General features: G+C 40.8%; 1 protein-coding gene across 1 annotated transcript; it reads left to right on the forward strand.

Moving 5' to 3' along the window:
• The first annotated feature begins 1,301 nt into the window (after nucleotides 1-1,301).
• On the forward strand, nucleotides 1,302-18,593 carry ADH4 (alcohol dehydrogenase 4 (class II), pi polypeptide). The gene is made up of 9 exons (XM_023637666.2): nucleotides 1,302-1,532; nucleotides 2,998-3,099; nucleotides 4,161-4,302; nucleotides 5,731-5,818; nucleotides 7,496-7,727; nucleotides 10,881-11,141; nucleotides 14,532-14,667; nucleotides 15,353-15,491; nucleotides 17,884-18,593. Exons 1-9 carry the CDS (start codon nucleotides 1,515-1,517, stop codon nucleotides 17,906-17,908), a joined length of 1,143 nt encoding a protein of 380 aa, XP_023493434.1. The 5' UTR covers nucleotides 1,302-1,514; the 3' UTR covers nucleotides 17,909-18,593.
• Nucleotides 18,594-23,491: the final 4,898 nt, after the last annotated feature.

Below are 23,491 nucleotides of genomic sequence, written 5' to 3' on the forward strand. Positions count from 1 at the left end.
ATACCATGGGACCATTAAAAGAAACGATACAGAGAAACCAAACATACCAACAGAGAAAGATGGTAAAACATGTTGTCGAACTTTTTAAAACACGTACAACACAGAACATTTGCATGCACTAAGATCAAGGCTCAAAATATGTAAAGCAAAAAGTAAGAAAAGAACTATAAGAAATGAACAAATTCATAACAACAATTTTTAAACATCTCTCAGTAGTTAAAAGCAGACCAAAAATCACTATGAGCTGGCTCCAGTATACCCCTGCTGCTTATCCTCATTGATAATCAGAGAATTACAATTTAAAAATACAATTACACATCATTATACACCCAGAGACTATCAAAAGTTTTAAAGTCCAGCAAGTCCAAGCGTAGGTGGGGATGTGAGGCAATGGGAACCCTCGTACAGTGCTGCTGGGAGCTTCAGCCACTTTATAGAACTCTTTGACCTAATCAATCAAAGTTGAAGAACTGGCAATTCCACTCCCAGTCAAAATATTTAACAACCGATATGAGACACTCCATTTCCCACAAACAGCCATGGAAGTGTGGTGCATGGGGGCACTTCGGTATTGTCCAGCGAGGTCCAGGGACTACTCTGTACTGGGCACAGCCAGAGACCCAGAACCACTGGGAGCCAGGTGACGGACTCACACAACCGAAGGGGCATGGAAGTAGTTCCTCAGCAGTGACTAAAGAGGACTCCTCAGGGCTGGAACAGAGTTGAAAGGGAACTTGGGAGTTTGGGGCAGAGGCTTTTTACCAACTATTTTAATAGTGGACATCACCTTAATAGTGGGTACTGGCTGCTTATTAATCCTGAACCCTCCCTATGGCAACTCAAGCACGTGTACAACAGGATACACGAAAAGAACTTTATGCAACCACTGATTCACCACAAGCAAAAAGGAAAATGGATGATAATGAAAATATATGAACAGCCACGGACGACGTAGGGGAATCTCACAAACACAGAGTTGAGAGAAAGAAAAAAACATGAAAGAATGCATACGCTAAGATTCCATGCACATAAAGTTTTTAGTAGGTGAAACTACACTGTGCTGTAAAGAGAAGCAAAATCATAAAGAAATGTGAGGGAATGATTAGGGCTGTGAAGGAGAAGGACGGAAACAGGAAGGACTCCGGGCCAGGGGAAATGTCCTTTACTTTGTAATTATGTGTTAACTCATCTGTATATCTCTAATGAGCTTTTCTCTATTATCTTATATTCTGCAATAAAAAGGGGAAAAAAATGAGTAAACAAGAATCTTCTCCAAATAACTGCTGGGAGCAATCGGCGTTAGCACCTGCAATATGATAGCACAGATGACGTGGCAAGAGACAGGCAGAGCTGGAGATCACAGAAACAAAAAAGGAGAGACAGTGATTGGAGAATGAAAGAGCAGGAAAGGTATTTATTTGCACAGTTCATTACAGGACTCAGAGCAGCTGGATAGAAGTGGCAGAGCTTCCTAAGTCAGAGAGAAACTTCCAAAGCGAGGCTCCCAGAGGAAAATGGGCACCAAAGGCAAAGTAAGCCAACATACTGCTTCTTTGTTCAACTCTTGTTTTGTTTGTTTTTGTTGTCTCTTTATACATTTGCTAAATGAAGCTTTCTTTGGGGATTGCTCTCAGAAAGCAGCAATTTAAAGCTGATCAAAAGGATATGAGTGACCCTCATGCTAGGAATGTATTCTAAAGAAATTTCTGTGGATTTGTCAAAATGCTTGCAACAAGGGTGTGCAATTAAATATTATTCATAATGGCCAAAAAAGAGAGATTTGAGTAACTATGCTAGCCCCATGAAATAACATTTACATTTATGTGAAATAATACTAGAGAACAATATAGAAAATTTTCATAGTATATTAATAAGTAGAAAAACATAGATTACAAAATATTATATACAATATGATCCCATTGGGAATACTCAAAGGGTTTACCTCAAAATCATAAAATGAGTAATAAAATTTACAGGTGGATTTTATTTGTTTCTTTTCTTCTTATTTGTATTTTGAAACTTCTCTAAAAAAATACATATTGCATTTGTAATAAGACTAATGATATTTAAACATGTAATTCAAAATTGCATAACAACTATCAAAAAATATGTATTCGTGTGATCGAAGACTGGGAAAATCATACCAAAAGCAAAATTAGTAGCATTAGAATCGAGGATTATGGGTTTGTTTCTTTGCACTTTCTTTCAATGTTACTTATACTTAAAATTAAAAATACAATTTTAAGAGGCCAAATAAAGTTTTAATACGGAGATTATAGAATCTTGATGCTTAATTTCTTTTCATACATTTTTACCCAAATTCTTGCAAAGAGACCCAATTTCTATTGAATTTATATTCTGCTGGTGAATTTCATAATTGTGTGAGCCTCTCTGCTCAGATTTCCATGTGCACATGAACTGCCTGGGGACCTGGTTCCAGGGCAGATTTAGACTTAGTGGGTTTGGCACAGAGCTTGTTGCCTGGTGATGTCAATAACTGCTGGTCCGAGGGAAGCCCATGCTTTGAGTAGCAAAGATGTGAAACACACCTGTACTCTAGCAACAAGGACTCAGGTAATTCACAGCTGATATCAAATTGCTCAGTCAACAAATACTTATTGGCCATATACGCTGTCCAAACCCTATAAATTTATCCTCTCTGTTATGGAGAAAAAAATCAAGGCATTATATTAAGATAAACTTTAATACACCTGTTCTTTTCAAAACTTAAGAGTGCAATCACTATAATGCAGAATATGACTTCTTATTTTCCATTAAGATCATTTGTGTTTAAAATAATATAAGTATAGATAGCATCCAGCCACAAAATCCATTGCTCCTTTTCATGAAATTATGGTATCAACGTGCTCTTTAATTTTTTCCCATAACATCCTGTCTTTCCCTCTCTCCCTCCCTCCCATCCTCCCTCTCCCTCCCTCTCCTTCGCCTGCTCTCTGTCTCCCCTCTCCCCTCTCCCTCCCTCTCCCTCTTTCTTAGGTTATTAAATGTAAAGCCGCTGTAGCCTGGGAAGCAGGCAAGCCCCTTTGCATCGAAGAGGTTGAGGTCGCTCCCCCCAAGGCTCATGAAGTTCGCGTTCAGGTAAGTGGGAACTTGCCTTGGCGGGACAGACAAGATCCTAAGTGCAGACTTGGCTTCTGCCAGGTCACGCCTCTGTGGGACATACAACGGAGATCCCCAGAGTTCCCACTAGGGGGAATCACATTTTCAGGTTCAGAGAAAAACAGGCATTATCTCCAGAAGAGGTAATTATTAATTCTGTTTCATTTGTTCTTCATAATGGGCTTAAAATTTAACTGACCTATCCTAACATTTGTCATTGACCCTGGAAATCAGACAAAGGAATTCACTTTGGATTAGAATTAGTTAGGTTTTCTTTTTGTTTTCCAATTGCCAGTGATTGGAAAGTGTTATTAAAGGAGGTAGAGAATTTGGTTCAAAAGAAGGGAGAGGAAAAACTGAATGCTGTCCTGGGCAGCATAAGCATCTTGGGCGCCCAGAGGAGGGGACAGGTGTGGGTGAGCAGGGAAAAGAGACTGAACTGAGTAGAGTGGGACCACAGACGGCAAGCTGGGACCATTGCTCCATTTTCCACGCTGCTGGCCAGGTCGATATTTCCCTCCAGGACCACCACAGTAAGGGTTTCTCCATGGGAATGAACAGGATATTCTGATGAATTGAATCCTGAAGAATAATAATACAGGGATGCATGGGTAATTAGTTTAGATAATCCTTTATTTGATCTCTCTCTCTTTTAACTATGAAAGTTTTATTACCTCTATTTCATTTCATGTAGTTTCCACAAAATTTGAACACCCCTAGAACCCTGTCTTCCCTCCATTCCTTCTGCCTAATAGACTTTAAATTTTCCCTATTACCTTTGATTTTTCCTCCTGGACACACTAACTGCCTATTCTCTTTTTGTGATTTTCCAAAGACAGTGAAAGGTAGAAAACAAAGGTGCATGACAACAGGAAAAGAATATATCCTCACATATTTGGGGGCGGGTCAAAATATAACTCTTTTATTGAGCTCTAAGCATGTCGTAAAGTTTCAAGGTGACATCGGACCTAAGATTATCCACTGATCAACCCCACTGATATAATTACAGAAACACAACTTGAGTCTGTGGTTGCTTGCAGATCATTGCCACTGCTGTGTGCCACAGTGACCACCATCCCATTGACCCGAAAGCTGAGGAGACGTTCTTACCAGTGATCCTTGGCCACGAGGGTGCCGGGATTGTGGAAAGTGTTGGGCCAGGAGTGACCGGCTTCAAACCAGGTATTTTATTTTCTGGTTCCAGTTAAATGGAAATGTCAGAGCATTTCAGCGATAATTCCTGATGTAGTCCTGGCTCTGCAGGCTGTAATCGATCTCTGTTTATCTGGGGGAACATCTTTTCCAAAGCAAAACTGAGACACACAATCCATCACACTCTAACAATGGGACAGAATATTTGAAATCAGGACTGTCTAATAACAACGGGAAATATGGCCACTTGTTTATGTACAGCACTAAGAAGTTGTCCTATGAAGCCAAGTTACAAAGTCAGTTTAACTAAAGCTTCTGTGCGGACACAAATGACAATTTATAACAACCTCCTCTAAACGAAACAGAAAACTAGTTTAATATTATAAAGAATTTAAAGAATGAAGACTCACAGGTAGCTTAAGTAAGAAATATTATATGTCTGTGAACATTAGCTTAAGGGTATTTTTGAAAGTTTGTAAGATAAAACTAATACGTAAATGAAGCATGCCAATGGCTGAAATTATTTACTTCACATTTTATAACAGACCCACCGAACACTGGAATACGGGCCAAGCAATCAGGCAGAAATGGCCTCACTTGTCAGGCAGGTTGAACCATATGATTCTTTCCTCCTTTAATGAGAGGGCTCCACACTTAGAGGCATATTAGTATCTTTCCGTTCCAAACAAGACCAGAGAAAGAAATTGCTCCCAAAAGTTTTGCATCCATGAAGGAATCTGGCCAATGGGTCCCAGCTCTGTCACTTACTGGCTGTGTGACCTTCACCATTAAGTCACTTTTCTGTGATTCAACTCAGTGTTCTGTTTGCTAAACTGGGGACCATAACAGTACTCATCTCAAAGGGTTGTTCTGATAATTAAATGAGATAACACATGTAAGCAGTTAGAATGGGGCCTGGCACATGCTAAATCTTGAACAAATGTTAATTACCATTATTGGACTGTGGTCATCAGAGAACAGAAGCCATTATTAAACTGAAATTGAGGGAAAGTGGAAACTGAGCATGAACTAAATGGTGAAACCTGGCGGTGATATAAAGTTTACCCTCCATATCGACTCTATTAGTGTCCACCTATCCTATAATATGAGGGTCTTCTCTTCTATGCAGGGTGTTTATAAATGTGATAAACAATAATCATGATGCAGAGAGCTGCAATGACAGCAGAGTCTCAGATGGGACTCTACACCTAACCATATCAATAAGGATTTGTGGCTTGACCGCCCAGCAGAGAAAAAAGAAAAAGAAAAAAAGATAGTACATGCAATGCTTGGGGGAATCAGCAATCTTGTAAGGTAACAAATACTGTAGCCACCTATACTTTCTGTGGAATATAAAATATATAACGTAAAGAATGGTGTTGTCCACCGATTCATCAGGTAGAAACTATTTATAAGTTACATCTTAGGACTCATTCAACCTATAGTCTTTCCTTCTAGGTGACAAAGTAATTCCACTCTACATGCCTCAATGTAAAAACTGCAAGCTGTGTCTGAGTCCACTCACAAATTTTTGTGAAAAATTCAAGTAAGTGCTACACACTGTTAGTAAGAGTACAAACTGGTACAAATATTTTGGGCAGTACGTTGGCAATACCTCAACGGAGATGAAGAGGGGCATACTTTCTACCCATGAATTCTACTCCTAGGTGTGCACAAGAATTGCTGCACAAAATCACCCAAAGAGATGTGCTAGAATGTTCCTTGTGACATTGTTGATAATGGCAAGCAGTGGAAAATAGCACCTGTCCATCAATAAAAGAATAGATTAACAAATCGCTGTGTAGTAAAACAATGGAATACTATGGAACAATGAAAATGGCTAAACAATCTACACACATCAACATAGAATAATCTCACACACAATGTTAACGGAAAGAAGCAAGTTGCTGACAGATATATTTAGCAAGGTGTCATATACAAACGCAATACCGTATATCGTTTATGGTATATGTGTATGTAGTAAAGAGAGAAATACACCACTGGAATGATAACTGCCAAACTCAGAACAGGAGCTACGTCTACGGGGGAGGAGAGAGGAGTGCAGTGAAGCACAGTAAAGTGAGTTATTCCAAGGCCGCATAGACGTAAGTCCTGGAGCTAGAGTTTGAACCCAGCCAGCCTGGTTCCAAGTCCAAAATCTCATCACCCTGTTCTTTACTGAGACTGTAGAAAGATATGTTTGTCCCTAATGCAAACTGAAACTAGTTTTTTCAGAAGCTAAAATTGTACTACTCTTACTTTTATTACTGTGCCTCAATTCCCTCGTCTGTAAAATGGGGATAATAATAATGCCTACTTCAGAGGGTTGTTGCAGATATTCAAAGAATTCACGCACTCTTGTGCAAACCTTTAATGAAATAATAGAGTTGGGCAATGACCATCATTCTTTGTAACATCACTAAAAGACACAGAATTATGTTTCTCCAGATGAAAATACACAACATCATCTTTGAAGTATTCCTACAAAAATATAAAACCTGAATTAGATCAAGCATTTAGTTCAAACATACTGGTTTAGAAGAAGTAAAGGGACGAAGAAACATGTTAAACCAGATTACAGGAATGTAATCAGAAAAATCCAGAATGAGGAAAACTACAGGAAAAATGACTGTTTCTTCAACAAATAGATTGCTAGGAAAAAGCAAGAGGGGGGAGTGAGAACATGTTAATTAAAAGAGACTTAAGAGACCCAACACAATGTGCGGACCTAAAAGAACCTTTATCGTTTTGAGATACATACTAAAACATCTGCAGATGAAATAGCCATGTCTGGGATCTCCTTCAAAATAGTCCAGTGATGGTAGAACAGGTGCAGGTGTGGGGAGGCGGGTAATAGACAAAGCTAGATGGACCATGAGTTGATCCTGGCTGAAGCTGGGAGATGGCTACATGGAGATTTATTATGTTATTCTTTCTACTTTTATGTGTGTTTCAGTTTTCCATAACAAAAAGTTTTTGAGAACTAATACATGTGAAGCCCTTAAAACAGTTTCTGGACCATAAAAAGTATTCATTGAAAAGTTTGTTGTCATTATTATTTTTAGACTACTTCTGACTATAGATTTAGGTGAAGAGTCTCGAGTCGTTTTCTCAATTTTTCCATCTCATAAAATTGCCATAACAAGCACACAATGCCTAACACTTGTTTCAGGAAAGTTCAGTGGTCCACTTACTTTCTGTTTCTAATATGTTTTTTTTCTAGTCTAACCAAAAGTCCTCTTCTTGATCAAGAACTAATGGAAGACAAAACCTCCAGGTTTACCTGCAAAGGAAAACCCATTTACCATTTCTTTGGGACCAGTACCTTCTCTCAGTACACCGTAGTGTCAGATAAAAATCTTGCCAAAATTGATGACGATGCAAATTTAGAGAGAGTTTGTCTGCTTGGATGTGGGTTTTCAACTGGCTATGGAGCTGCACTCAACACTGCCAAGGTACAATGGTCAGTCACCAGGTTGTGTCAAATAGAAGTTACTAGGAGGCAGCATGATAAACCAGAGAGAGGTATCTTCAAACCCTGGCTCTGTGGTTTATTACCTCTGTGATTTTAGGCAAGTTACTTAACCTCTTTACTCCTACCTCTCTGCAACAATATCTACTACAAAACAGCTGTGCGGATCCTTAAGTTATATTACATATGTAAGACATCTGGCCCAGTGGCTGGCAGCCAGTCCAGGTTGATTTCTCTTCCTATACTGGTACATTAGATTATAGACCGTCCCTGATTTAAGTACAGCCTGCTTAAACATGCCCCCTAAATAGGAATGCTCATCCTGGGGCGGCCCACCCAGTCAAGAGACAAGAGAAAGTACAGACCCCGCCCCCCTCCATCTATCAGGCCCTCCTCTCTCCCTGAGGCTCTGAAGATTCCTCTCCCTCAAACTGCACTAACTCAGCTCTGCCTCTCATCGCCCCCTTTGGGGCTTCAAAAGAGGGTCTCAGGTGGCAGCCTTGATGGTGGCAAGATAAGTCCCTGGAATCCCCTGGTAGAAGTTAGAGGCATTTACAAAGCTCTTTAACAGAGAGGCTGGAGAAATGTCAGTATTACCCGGATGCCTCAAACCACCTCCTTATTTAAACCTCGACATTAGTCTTCGTCCTTCCACTCCAAACTGCAAACTGCAACCAGAGTGGCCTCTCGAAACAACTAATCTGAAGACTCCATGCCCCTTCCGTATGCCCCTTTTCTGTGGGTGTGCTGCAGTATTTGCCACTTCCTGCTGGAAACCTACCCCAGCCTCAGGCATGCCTTGGGTGCCCCTCCCAGTTTTTCCCAAAGCATCCATTTATCCCTGTCTTACTACTTATCATGCTATTGAGAAATTTCCCATTTATTTCTCCTTCCTATTTGAATATTTTCTCCTTGAGGGCAAGAACTCTCTCTCCTGTTCATTGTGATATCTCCAGAGCCTAGCCCTGTGCCTTGTACAACAGTAGGAGCTTGACAATTTTTCAGTGAATGAATGAATAAAGCCACATTCATATGCAACCTGTAAAACATCTTGGAGAGGCTACAATCCAAAACTTCCTTTCTATCAGGTTATCTAAAGTTGTTCAATGTCAAGGAAACAAAGTCAGCCTAATGAAAATAAGGAGCCGATCTAGTAGCCAGAACGCCAAGGTATGACTTTTCTTTGAGAATTATGTTGGCCAAGCAGACAGAAATGCTACTCCTGGCCATCAGCATATTCTCTCCCTCTACAAATTCCTCTACTCACTCATTCATCTGTAAAAATAAAACAATTGTAGGAGAAGCCAAACTACAATCTGAAGGCTCCTAGAGGAAGGGGGTGTTAGCTGGGTGGCGTTAACCGCTGATGTGACCGTGGCAGTCAAGGCATAGTCTCCTTTGGACAGCACTGGAGACGAAGGCGAGAGTTCTACTCTGCGGGCCACACACACACACCCCTTTTCTGGACTCCATGCAGACTATCATCTTCTACGTCCAGAATCTTTGTTCGGTGGTAGTAACACTAGAGAGTCAGCTACAATTTTCTTTTAAATCTAGTCAAAGTTGACCTAAATTCCCAGGACCTGTGCTTCCCACTACTGAGGAATACTAAACCACCTTATGAGATGCTCAGAGAAGAGAGAGGAATCTGATAGGAACAAGTTAATGAAGCGAAGTATCAGTAATTCTAGCCAAAAGATATAGCCTGAGAATCCATCTACTGTGAACGACATTGCTACAATGGGAAAAATGCATTTCTACTTTCAGTGAGACTCAGAGGCAAACTTTGTAACACAATCTCAGGAGAAAGATGTTTGGAAATATACTAAATGCACGCCCACAATATTATGGTAAATAGTATATAGTGTATATAGAACGATATTCTGAGTATTTACAAAATATGTATTTTATTTCACCTGGGTAGCAAAAGCCAGTACATTCATGCCGAATATCATGCATCAATTAAAGTAAGAGGTGTGCATTCTCTCTGTTCCTCAGTAATTTTGTTTCCAGTTGAGAATGTATCAATACCTCTGTTGGCCAGGTTTTCTCTTCCCTTGTGTTTATGCTTTGATGGGAACACTTTCCCATCATCACTAGAAAATAGTGATTAAGTATTTCTCTGTGTAGTAGTTTTTGCCTCTGAACCACTCTACAGAATCACATGTCCCAGTTACAGCAGCCTTCCTTACTATCTTGTATATTAAGTTTCTACTTAATTCAATGCAACGAACATTTAGTAAAGAACCAACGTACAGAAGACTCCTTGACAGCAACGTGGAAGATGAAAAGCCTCTGCCTTAAAGAACTTACAGGCTTTTAAAGAAACACACACACACAGAAAATCAAACAATCAAGGAGATTATAAATTGCACAGTATAGAGAAAGCATTAATTTCTGATTGAAGAATCAAGACACGTTTCACGGAGAGAGGGTCATTTAAGTCAGGCCTAGAAGTATAGGTTATATTTTAATTAAAGGAAATCAGGTGAAAAGTACACCAGGCTGAGGGAACAGCATGAACTAAGGCATGAGGAAAGGAAAGTGCAACAGTTTGCTGTGGCTGTAGTACCAGGGATACCATGGAGATGACGTTGGAAGGTAACGGGAGCCAGATAATAAAAATCCTCCAATGCTATGCAAAGAAATTCTGGATTCATTCCATTTGATAAATTGACGATTTGGGATGATTAAGTAAGTTAATGCACATTTAGAGAAATATTAGCAGTCATTCAAAATCAACTATAACATTAACACAACCATATAAGGCCTGTTACAAATATAGATATCAAATTACTTGTGGTCTATTAAAAAAGGAAAACGATAAACACTTTAAAATGCGTAGGCTTTAGAATTTTGTCCTGATACACTACAGGGAAAGGAAAAACAAGGGGATGATTTTCATTTGGGTTTGCTCCTTATGAACTGATAATCCGAACGGCCCTCAGATGATTCTCCAAATTTAGTGACTCAGCCATTTTCACATTGAACAGATTTCCCCCAATGGCTATATCATTTAGTTTTATGACAGGCAGTCTTATTTATACACTCCTGCCCCCGCCTCACTCTGTCCCTTAAAAAAAAAAAAGTGGGACCAGCTGTTTTAAAAGTTAATTTATGATTTTCCTGTCTGCAGGTCACTCCGGGTTCTACCTGTGCCGTCTTTGGCCTAGGCGGTGTCGGTCTTTCTGCTATAATGGGTTGTAAAGTGGCAGGAGCTTCCAGGATCATAGCTATTGACATCAACAGTGAGAAATTTACTAAGGCCAAAGCCCTTGGAGCCACTGACTGCCTCAATCCTAGAGACCTAGATAAACCTGTCCAGGAGGTCATCATCGAAATGACCAATGGAGGCGCAGATTTTGCTCTTGACTGTGCAGGTGGATCTGAAGCCATGGTATGTATACTTTTTATAATAGTATATAATAAATAATATTTATTAACATTGAACATCGACAATATGTGTATATTAATATATTTGTTTATTTTATATTTAATACTAGTATACTTATATGTATATAAATTACATATTCTTATATAAGCAATATTTAATTAATTCAATATTTAATTTTAATTAAACAGAAATAAATTAAGGAAAAACTCAAAGATGAAATTTTAAAAGAATTTGCCTACACGAAGTCAGCAAAAAAATACGCAAAGGAAAAGAAAAGCAGATTTAGAGGAGGGAGTAAGACAAGGTGTTTGGCGTCGCCCTAACGGGAGGTATCCACTCCCATCTTCCCGCGCAGTAAAAAGAGGTCAGCAACCTACAACAATCCAGTTTGTCCATCAGATCTCAATACGCGCGCTGCAAAATTAGGTCCAGATTATAGATTTGAATTTTTTAACCCAGTAAAAATCATACACACACACGCACTGCAAAATTAGAAGTCACTCTCTTTGGCCTAAACGCTGCAAGCGCTGCTCAGTCCGATTCCCCCTCCTCTGGGACGCTGCATCCTCTGCGGGGCCCTCCGAGCATGCGCCCTGGTTGCGGCCTGGAGGCGGCCGGGCCCATCCGTCCCGAAGGCGGGCGAGCCGCCCAGGCGGCCAGGGAAAGGGAGCTCGCTCGCGCGCCCAGCCCCGCAGGCCAGCACCTTCACCTAACGCGCGTTTGCTCAAAGACGCTAAGTAGAGTTTCCTTTTGTTTTGTTAATGAAATGACCAAAGAATTCATCAACTAATCATCTGCCTGTGGATTCCTCGGGTCCTCGGGGAGACTGTGAGGTAGCTACGGGCCAGGCCCTTCTGTTTCCCCCTTGGCTCAGCCTGGCTGCTAAATCCCTCCCCTGGGGAGGGTCTGACGGGCGCAGTCTGCGCTCCCACCGCGAGCGGGCTCTGCGGGCCATGGCCCTTGTTCTGCCCTGACCTGGTCCTTCCCCAGGAGGGCATGGAGACCAGGGAGCGCTGCTGAGAGCTCTCGGGCCTCTCCTCTCGGAGCGGTTTCACTGCAGCCCCTGGAGCCGTGTAAAGAGGAGCTGGCAGGTCCCAGGCGCTCAGCCACCTTAGCTGCTACTGAAGATGCATGCCCTGAAGACTGCTGGCCCGCACTGCTCGCCCGTGTGCAAGGCTTCAGACCCTGCATTCTCTACTGTCCGTGTGCCACATCCTTTCCTCCACTTCCCACAGCTCGAATTTCTTACAGTCCTTGAAATTCAGCCTATTTGTCTTGCTTTTCTAGTACAGAGATTCTCAGAACTGGCTGTGCCTGAGAAGTGCCTGGGAAATGGCTGCTGCTGGTCAGTCCCAAGGAAGGGGCACACCTCAGGGTATTCTCCTGAGCAGAGTCCAGGGACCAACATGTCTTCCAAGATTCTCAGGTTGAGAACCACTGACCTAAAACTTGGCGGGTTCTGTTACTAACTGATTTATTATAGCGAGAAATGTATTTTAAATTATGGAATAGAATTACCCCCGAGAATCCCAATAAAAAGAAATGAATTTATTTAATCCCCCAAAAATGAGCTACCTACCCTCCCACCAAAAGTTTCCATCACTAGGGAGAGCTAAGTTTCTGGGTGGTAGAGAAGATTCCAGTAATGGGTATAAATTTCATTTCAGGGACCTCTAATGCTCTAAGGCAGCCTAAAGAACCCAACAGAACAATTAGAAAATTACAATAACTGATAATATTATGAGGTTTTGAGAATTAAAAGTAATTCTCTTCAAAAGTTATCAGAGGCTCCTAAATAAAACCCTTTATTTGTATATATACCCATTTTAACTAAGTCATCCTTATGGAAGTTAATTCCTTGCTTGGAGCAAAGCTCAGAAATGTAGGAAAGGCGACAGGAAAAATGCTAAGAAAAGAAAAGAAGCAGGAGTGAATACAAGCGGCTACCTTAAGGGGACAAGTAGCACCTGTGTCTTTTCCCCTCTGCATGGATCTCTCTATACAGTATAAACCAAAATGTTTCTGCCATATAAAAAGTGCAGAAAGTAGAAGAGTTGCTATTTAGACATATTAGGAATTCTCAAAGCAATAAATAAACACATGCAATAAAAATTTCAAAACACATTCAGAAAGTTCTAGGTCATTGCATCTTCCATCACTAACAGACAGAAGAGAGAGAGAAGAGGGAGAGAATGTACTGGCCTTCACATTGCTTCTTTCATGCAGCGTATCAGTGATGAGAAGGAGCCATACTTCCTACTGGGACTTTTGTAAAAGTAAAAATTGCCCCGACAGGTCAGAATCAAGTTGACCACTGACTATGATATGGGACGAAGTTTACACTTTTCTTCTATAATATTAGTCTCAGACGATTTTAAATATTCATCTATTTACCATAGGGCTTCTATGTGGAATGGCCATCCATAAGTTTACATCTCTCTCAAACTTATTTACGTTTTCAACCTCTGGCATTTTTATATGAACCCCAAACTTGCAGTAGGTTAACATACAATGTTTTCTCTTTCTTTCATGCAAAGACCAATGCAACTCCCCTGTGCCACCGTCTTCCGGGTGGGGACTCAGCAATCAGGGAAGTCCAAACTTGTGGCTTCACAGCCTCAATATGAGGCCCTCTGGATTGTTACAGCAGAAAGGACAGCTGGCAGCTTGCTCACTGGCTGTTCTGTTTGGGCTAGGAGAGGACACACGTCACTTCTGCCCATAGCCCGTTGGCCAGAGTTAGTTACATGACTCTGCCTGACTGCAAGAGAGCTACAAGGCGTCGGGGAGCAGAGGAAATGTTGGAGGAGCAGCAGCCAGTGTCGTTTTCCGTGTAACAGTTTTCCCTCTGTTTTCAACAGCATTTCTTTTTATTTACACCACATTGAGATCTACTAAGTGCACAGCGTGTACCTCATTTCCTAGCCTAGTGAACGCTTATTGACTCTCTCTTCATGACTTTAAAGCTTGTGGCTGTATGCCCCTGGAATTGCAAATATTTAGTGTATACACACGGTAGATTATTGAAAACTTGATTACAGTTTAAAATATCTTCTATAGATATTCACTGTCTTCAGGTATGTTTATCTTTCTTGATATACAATGATATACATCCTAGGTTCGGCATAACTATGGTATCACACAGGGTAAAATAATGTTTTGTTTCTTTTCCATATCTTTTTTGATGAAGCTCAAAAATTTATTGAACGTTCTGTCTGAAACAGAACACTGGAGCCTCAAGTCCCAATCTACAATACTGTGACCTCTTTAGCTTGAATCCCATTATCATACATGCAGAGTTGTATAAATCCTCCTTAAAGCATTGTACATATCCGTGCTGGAATTCGTGTTCTACTTTTCCACTTACTCAGTGGTTTTTCTTTGACCTTCCAGAGAGCAGCCCTGGACTGTGTAAGAGTAGGTTGGGGATCATGTACTCTCATTGGAGTAGCCATGGGTGACAAAGGATTGACTATTTCTCCACTGGAGCTAATAATGGGCCGGACTATAAACGGATCATCGTTTGGCGGTCAGTTTTTTTTCTTTTAATTTTCTCCCTAATACAGTCATGTGTCACTTAACAACGGGGAGACGTTCTGGGAAATGTGTCGTTAGGAGAGTTCATCATTGTGCAAACATCATAGATTCTACTTTCACAAACCTAGATGGTACAGTTCACGCCTAGGCTGTGTGGTACTGATCTTCGGGGATCACCACTTACGCAGTCTGCCGTTGACCAACACATCATTATGCAGAGCATGACTGTAGTGCTCAAATTCTTATAACGAAGATTATTGAAAGGAAAGGAAAATAATTTGTTGTTTAAATATTGAGTGTCTAGAACATATTAAAGACTACATAAAAGTTACTCTATTAAGTACTTGAAAGTAAACAGAGTTTGTATAGAAGGATAACTACAGTTTGCAAATTGAAATTCAATTTACACTTAAATGAACCAGCACAGAGGAACAAAAGTTAAACTTTGACCATATTCAGATCATCCCTTATCTTGAAATAGAAAATAATCTTGGCTTTCTTAATGAAGAAAAATGTTTGAATAGACTAAAGTACAGAATATTAAAGATGGGGGGTGGTAACCTATTTGAAGCAACCTAAATCTAACCTCATAATTTCATTCACTCAGCTCACACTGATTACACTACGTCTTCATGTCAAACACCCGGTCTTTATTTGGCATTTTGATCATATTACAGGTTGGAAAAGTGTCGATTCTGTTCCAAAGCTGGTCACTGACTACAAGAATAAGAAATTCGATCTGGATGCATTGGTGACCCACACGCTGCCTTTTGACAAAATCAATGAGGCATTTGACCTCTTGCACCAAGGAAAAAGGTAAAGTATCAAACAGACAGTTCAGTGGTTTGAAAAACCTTTATGATGATTCTATTTTTACTTGCTGTTAAGAACTAACCAGTTTGTCTTTCTGATGCTTTCCACATCATCAGAGGTGCTTAAAAGATTAAATAATAGCCATTTGAAAAAAGGGAAAGCTTCCTACTCTATCACCACAATGGACACTGCCATATACTGTCCCAGTGTAGAGTGGTGGTATAAACTGACACATATTTTCCCTTTAACAAACAATTGTTAACTCAATTGGCGCTGCTCCCTAGAAAGAGAGGTTTCTGTGGTATAATGTCAGGTCCCTGTGGTGCAATGCAGCCCTGGGTCTGAAATCATTACGTTCTGCAGTTGACACAGAGTGCCCACGCCTGGCCCTTCATGATCAGAACCAGCTGAAAACCATGGAGATGTGCGCAGGAGTGGCAGGTATCAGATCCTTAAAGAATGCCCAGCTCTCTTATTCTCTTGCTTTGTCACAGGTTTCCTATGAGAAACATTCTATCCACAATTTTAGCTCTATATTGTGCTGCCTTGGCATAGACCCTGAGAACTGACATATAGAAATGTCCCACGTCGGGGATCTCTAGTGTTGGACAGTGGGGAAGACTAGGACCAATGATTTTGGTTAAGATGATCAAGCAAGCCTTGATCAATAGGAGCAAAGGGCAAAATCCTCAGGAACAATGTTGCGTCGAGAAGATGCAGGACAAAAGAGCAACAAAAAAGAGAAGACATCACAAAGGAGAGGGGTAAAAACCTAAAGTTAAATGACAGGAGTTTGAAGCAGAGGATAAATGTTGCAAAACAAGAAAACAGGTCCACAGTGTGAGGACCCAGGCTCCTTCTGGGAAGGAAACCTGAGAAAACATCCCTACTGACATGAACAGCCTAATCTGCAAATGTGTTAGCTACAAGATACTGAAAAGAAGTTCAGTAAAAAGAAAAAAATAAAGATTTTTTTTAAGCTATGCTAAGTATCTAAGTAGTATATAATCCTCACAATATCTTGCACAATCTCAATATCCTCATAAGGGGTAATTCTCAAGTTAGGAGTTGGGTTGGGGTTCAGGGCCTCAGACTCTGGCGCTCGTAGCCTGTCTCCCACTACCCCTTTTCCCCCGGAGTTCTCAGTCGTGGAACATACTCACAGGCAATGCAAAATGGCAGCCAAATGGAAAACATTGCACTACTTTGTTAATTGCTGGGCAAGTCTCCAATAGTCTTAAAGTAGGCCTGGTAGTCAGTGGTAGAATGGAGGCCGAGGGGTAGACACCTGAATGAGGCCTCCTACTCTCCTTCTGGCCCCCTGAGAAGACTACCTGGCTGCCCACACAGATGGAAAGGTGGAGCGGAGAAGGCAGAGGATGGGCCTCCGCAGGCGTGATTACCATGTGGGTACAGGAAGCAGAGAAGAGGATAAGCCCTCCAACCATACCAGCTGCAAAGAAGCAAGGAAATGGAGGGAAAGGGATGGGACACAGTGACCAACTGGCTTATTAAGGTGCAGTGCCCCTGACTCATGGTGAGGAAGGGACACAGAGGTTCTCCCTCCACAGCCCCTGGGTGAAGAGTACATTTGTGCATGGCCACCTACTGATGCCAAGGATTCCGCAGCTCCAGCAGTAGGGTCCGAGATAAGGAATTCTCTGTCCTGGAGGCTTCTCCCCTCTCTGCTTCTGCTTGTTGAAGGAGTTATCCAGGAGTAGGAATTTGGGGTTTCCACAAAGTAGCATCCCAACACACCAACCACCCCTCTTTTGAAGCCCCGTTTGCCCTTGGCTACAGGAGAGCCAAGAGCAGTGACTATTCCAAGATGGAAACCTCACTCCAACCTCAGCATGCGCTACTTCTCCACAGAACCGCTGGGCAGCAAGGACCTTGCCCAGGGTCCAGTGAGGGTCCCCAATTTTCCCCCAGCCTCCTGGAACTATAGGGAAAGTATTCTTGATGCCATGAATGGAAGAGGATGACAAGATCAAAGAAATTAGGCTTTATCTATAAAGATTACAGCATTTCTACCCATAAAATACAGGAATATGTCCCACGTTAACTGTGATAACTGATGTGTTTAAGAATAGAATCATGATGATGTTTGGGGATTGTTGAAAACTGGTTCTGGAGAGATGGGAGTGGGGAATGAAGGGTAATAAATAAAACTAGATCGGCTATATGTTTGTAATTTTTTAGGTTGGGTGAGAAATATATGGGGTTTCATTATGTTGTTCTCTCTACTTTTGTATATGTTTAAAATTTTAACAAAGGGGCATCTACACAAAAAGATTAAAACAAATCCTGACACAAAAGAACGAAAATTATTTGTGGGTTTTGGTTAACTTTGTCATGAAAATTATACTGATTATTGTTTTATTATTATGAACAGCATTCGGACAGTGCTGATCTTTTGAAGACACCAGGCACAATCTGGAACGCTATCTGACTGAATCTGAACCTGTCTGGTTGGTTCGATATGACGAATCCAGGATCACCATGAGGTTAAACAAATATTCACAGTTCACATCTCAAAATCAAATGTCTGTAAAGATTACAGCATTTCTATCCATAAAATACAGGAATATGTCCTATGTTAACTATGATAATTGATGTGTTTATGAATGGCATCATGATGATGTTTGGGAATTGTTTAAACTAGTTCTGGAGAGATGGGAGTGGGGAGTGAAGGGCAATAAATAAAACTAGATCAGCTATACGTTTGTAATTTTTTAGGTTGGGTGAGAAATATATGGGGTGTCATTATATTGTTCTCTCTACTTTTGTATATGTTTAAAATTTTCCATAATAAAAAGATTTTTACTAGAAAAAAATCACTATTATATATGTACATAAAAATATATATATCCTTTATATATATATATAGTGTATATATATAATGCCATTATGTAATTTATAAGTTTCAATAAGCTATAGACTACTCTTCTTTAAAAGTCTGCTAAATAATTTCCTTTTTAATATCTGTTCATTTCCTTACTCTTAGCCCCACTTTACCACCGTGAACTATAATCACAAGTAGTGGAATATCAGAAGCTATATAAATGAATACACATATAAAAATAAAGATTTTTTGAAAATCCATATAGTCTCAAATTTCCATCTTTATTAAATAATTGCCTTTTTCACTTTTGATAATAATCACAGCATATAATGTCTACAGATTTACAGAGTTTAATGGTCTGTAATTAGCACTAAATAATCTATTTTCCATAGTCAACTAAAAGTGACAGTGAGCAATATAATTATAATAAAGTAATGTAGTAAGTAAAAATATTTATAGTTCTAAGATTTAACAGATAAGATTTATATGAAAAGCAAAATAAGAGTTTTCTAACTATTATAGATGCTACAATGGACATTTTCAGGATAAGCCACTGAAACAAAACTGGAATGAAACTTGACCCCTCCAAAGGGAAAAAAACATTATTATAAAGGTTTGGAGTCTGTAACATAAGATATATAGGTCTATATTTTATTTTATTTTTTAATGATCTTTTGGTCTGAAATTATACAAATCTTTAAAGAATGCCAAATAATATTGTGAACAATACTTGAATTTAGAAGGCAACACAATCACGATATATTCTTCATTTTTTTTTTTTATGAGGAAGATTCGCTCTGAGCTAACATCTGTTGCCAATCTTCTATTTTTGCATGTGGGTTGCCACCATAGCTTGCCTTGACAAGGCTTGGTGTATGTCTACACCCGGGATCCAAACTTGTGAACCCGGGCCGCCAAACTGGCACGCACAAGACTTAACCACTACGCCATGGGGCTGGCTCCTATATTCTTTTGAGAAGAAAAATATATGCAGTTTTCAGATACACTCACTGTCTCCTCAAACATCTTAGACTGTCGTTGTCTTCTAAGGGTACTGCAGCGCCCTCTGGTGGGATTTTTAAACAGCTTTCCATCTCCTAGATCCTATTTTCTTTGAGAAAAAGAATTCAGGGAAAGAGTAACAACTTTCATTTTTATCATAGTTGACCATTTAAAACTACTTTCCTGTGCACGACTTCATCTGATCCTCCAACATTCTCCCTGGCCACAGCTTCTTGAGGGCCAGGCAGTTTTCCGCGTCCTTTGAGGCCTTGAGGACAGCAGCCTTCCAGCAGCACGCTCTGAGAGGGGGCAGGGCAGATTGGATCCACCTCCTTGAACGAATCCTGTGTTACAGGGAAAGCAGATACTGTTTTCCTGACCGCCTTCGGAGACCCTTCATAAGCCAGTCAGAAAAGTCTTGAAGGTTCATAGAATCGTCAAGCTGAACGTTATCTTAAGGATGGTTGGTAACAGGTGGAGGAATGTCCTTTTGCTTAGGAGATGCACGCTGAAGAAGTCAGGGGTGAATTTCACGAGATGTGCACCTTCCTTTCAAATGGCTCATCAAAAAGTGTGTGTGTGTGTCTGTGTGTTTGTGTGAGAGAGAGCAAATGTGACAAAAAATCCTAACTGCTACGTCTAGGTGGAGGACGTAGAGCTGTTCATTGTCCTGTTTTCCAAATTTTGAAATTGAGGCAGTTTTCAAAATAAAACGTTGGGTCAAGGAAGATGGATGATTTCCAATTCCAAATTCAATAAATAAATCACTGTCTAAAATTATGCCCCACAGCCGGTCAGTCAACCTTGGGTGAAATCCCTTCACAGGCCGGTGTTTGCCTTGTAACGAAACCTGAGGTCTGCCTCCTGGTTCTGCTCTCTGCAGCATCACAGAGTCACTTCAGTCCCTGGGACACTGGAAGCAGCTGACACACCCCTTCTCCCCTCCCGCCATGTCCTCTTCATTCCTAATTAAATAGCTCCAAGTATACTTAAACTCGATCCTGCACAGGCAGTCTGAATAATATACTCCTTCGGAAGGATATACCAGCAAATGCAAGCTGTATTTATATATTCTTTAGTCAGCCATCTCCATTTTTGGCAAATCTTGAGCTTGAGAAAATCCCTAAATATTTCCTCTCTGGAATACTGTTAAACCAGATTACTCTTATTCTCTCACTTTAAAGCCAAAGACAAGCCATGTATCTACTCTGAAGTTTCAAGGTCTGTTTAGAAGGTAATTATAAGTAAATCAGGCGTTTAATAATATAGACAAAAAACTATATCCTTATTTTATTGCTATTAGATAACATTTATAATTGCTTTCTCCATTTCTCCCAATAAAATTCTGCTCTATAGGCCTGCTCATAATGTAGCTAATGAAATTTTAGGCCCTGACCTTGAAAAGGAAAGTCTTTATAATCAACCAAAGGAGTCTGAGAAGAGACGAAAGGGATGTCCCTTCTTGCAGCTAAGAGAAATTCAACTCTGCATCTTAAGCTACGTCAAAAAGCCTGATTCCATAAGGTATTAAATTAAGAGTGTTCCCAAGAATATCAATCTGTTCTCAGCAGTGTGGAGACGTGTGTCAACATTCGTAGCTGTCCCTAGAATGTCTTCTGTTCGCCATTAAGAAGAAATCCCTTCTCTGTTAACAGAAGTGTCATTGGAACCAGAAGGTCTGGTGAGACTCCGAAGGCTTCAGACGGTGTCGCCCTGTCCTGGAAAATAACCTCCGAGCGGGATCTGCAGCTCTGACTGTCTTACTGCTGAGTCTTCGACCTGGCAGCAATATTGTAACTGACATCTCTGTATTTCTAAGCAGTCTTTTAATTTTTCCTCCAGATTAAGAATCACAAGCACTTTCCTTTCCTTCCACATGCATAAAATATAGAATTGTTAACTATTCCATAATAATGTAATGCCTATGTCTTTGTATATTTACTTTCTTTTTAATCTGAGAGTCGGAACTTACGTTTCATGTATGTTAATGAATCCATGGATAGTGACACAAGGAGAAGCAAGACAGATAGGAAAACGATACTAGATCCTGGATAAGGGATGATCCCAATGACAGCAGATTTCTGCCCCATCCATGATGAAAGGGATGCAGTGTAATCCATCTGTCACAGAGCGGCTGCCTAGTCTCCCTTAGGTATTGCACCATATTGGGGACCCAGGCTTGCTGGCTGCTGCTACCAATCTGGGCGTTCAGCAGTGGCAGAGCCAGAACAGCCTTGATAAGGAATGTTCATGCTCTGGGCCCATGCTCACCTCTATGGCCGCTGCATTTATAAGCCCACTGAGTAAGCACTTGGTGGCCTACTGAACAACATTGTTAACCTGATTATTGTCAATCTCCTCCAAAATCAGACCTGTGGTGAGATTCACATGCAATATATAAGTATCCTCCCACTCAGTGCCCATCATGAAAGGTCCGGCCACATATCTCTTTTCCAGACTTCCTTATTACCAATCCTACAACCTCATTCCTTCAAAGTCCCTGATCATCTGACCAAAGCACTAATTACTGCCTATTAATCAATGTAGACCCATACCTCAGGCCACTTCATTCCTGCCAAAGAGGACTCGAAGAGCTATAACGCTTGAAGTTCCATATACCATCAAGATTTGCCAAGTCTGCCTCACCAACGGCCAGAATATTGTGCAGAGGGGTGATTCTCTTCCTCCTCTGTGAACTGGTTGTAGGGAATCTCCCTAAGGGATGGAAGTGCATTAGGAGTGTGAGTCTAATGCTCAGGCAATTTACTGTCACAGTAAATTCAGGATCTGCTTGGGTCCAGTCCTACATTTATCACTTCCACTGGACAATGCTGTCTTCCTGGGTATGTCTAACCTTATAATTCTGTGCATCAAATAATAACCAGTTCATGGTGAGAAACTCAGATGGCATGATCACCTAGTGCCTCACGGCCAGGCGCTTTTTGTCAGAACGAGGACTGAAGGGAGCATGACTTTGGTCTAAAACTCCAGGTTCTCCACCATGATTCTCCCATCGGAGCTTGCCGCAGGCTCCATACAACATCGTGCTGTGACATGCGGAAACGTTCAGTCCGTAAAGGGAAGCGTGAGAGTCATCTCACAGCAATGGAGACCAGCTGGGGAGAATCCTGCTACTCTAAGCTCTGCTCAAAATGCAGTTTTTTAGGTCACACTGTAAATGAGAGCTGCCAAAGATGGTGCTGCCACACTGCTCGCCTACTCCTTAGCTCTTCCCCACTTCTCTCTAACAAACAGAGCCTCCATTTCATTCAGGAAACAGGCAATAATGAGCTCAGGGAAGGCAGGAGTCTCCCTCGGCTCCAAGAGTTAAACTATAACCGGCCTGATCCCATTCCCCTTTGCCAGTGACTGATTTGGGTAGACAAGTGACTCCATTCTGGGGAGTGAGACACAGGGGAGAAGCCTGCTGTGGACTCTGGGGAGCGATTTCCCTCTTGATTTACAAAGGGCGGGGCGGTATTCTTTCCTGCCTTCGGATGTTGTCATGTAAGGACATGACAGGCTGGAGCTGGCATCTTGCAACCACGATGGAAAGGACAAGAGAATGGCAGAGAAGCTGAACTCTAGTTTAGAGCCCTGACATCACTGAGCAGCAGGATTTACCCACCCCTCTCTAGACTTTTGGTTATATGTGATACTATTATGTGACATTAATATAATCACAATTACAATTAATCATTGATTATGCTTAATACAATAAACCATTAAGATAATTTGGTTATGTGAGATAGTTTTTAAAAAATATTTCTTTTGATTCCAATCCTACTACACATCCCACTTATGTTGGATTGTAATTTATAACTATTATGACATAAAAAATGGTGAAAAATTGGGAGCCAGCCCCATGTCAGCCTAGTGGTTAAGTTTGGTGTGCTCCACTTCTATGTCCTGGGTTCAGTTCCTGGGCACAGACCTACACCACTTATTGGTGGCCGTGCTGTGGCAGCAACCCACATACAAAATCAAGGAGGACAGGTACAGATTTAGCTGAGGGCGAATCTTCCTCAGCAAAACAGAAAATGGTTGAAAATTTTAGACACATAGATACCAACAATTTTAGAGATTGCTCTCCGTATAGTTTGAATGACATGTGACAGATATCTGGACAAATATGTCCATAATTTCTAGGGCCTTT

Source organism: Equus caballus, chromosome 3, assembly GCF_041296265.1.
Source record: "Equus caballus isolate H_3958 breed thoroughbred chromosome 3, TB-T2T, whole genome shotgun sequence".
Lineage (NCBI taxonomy): Eukaryota > Metazoa > Chordata > Mammalia > Perissodactyla > Equidae > Equus > Equus caballus.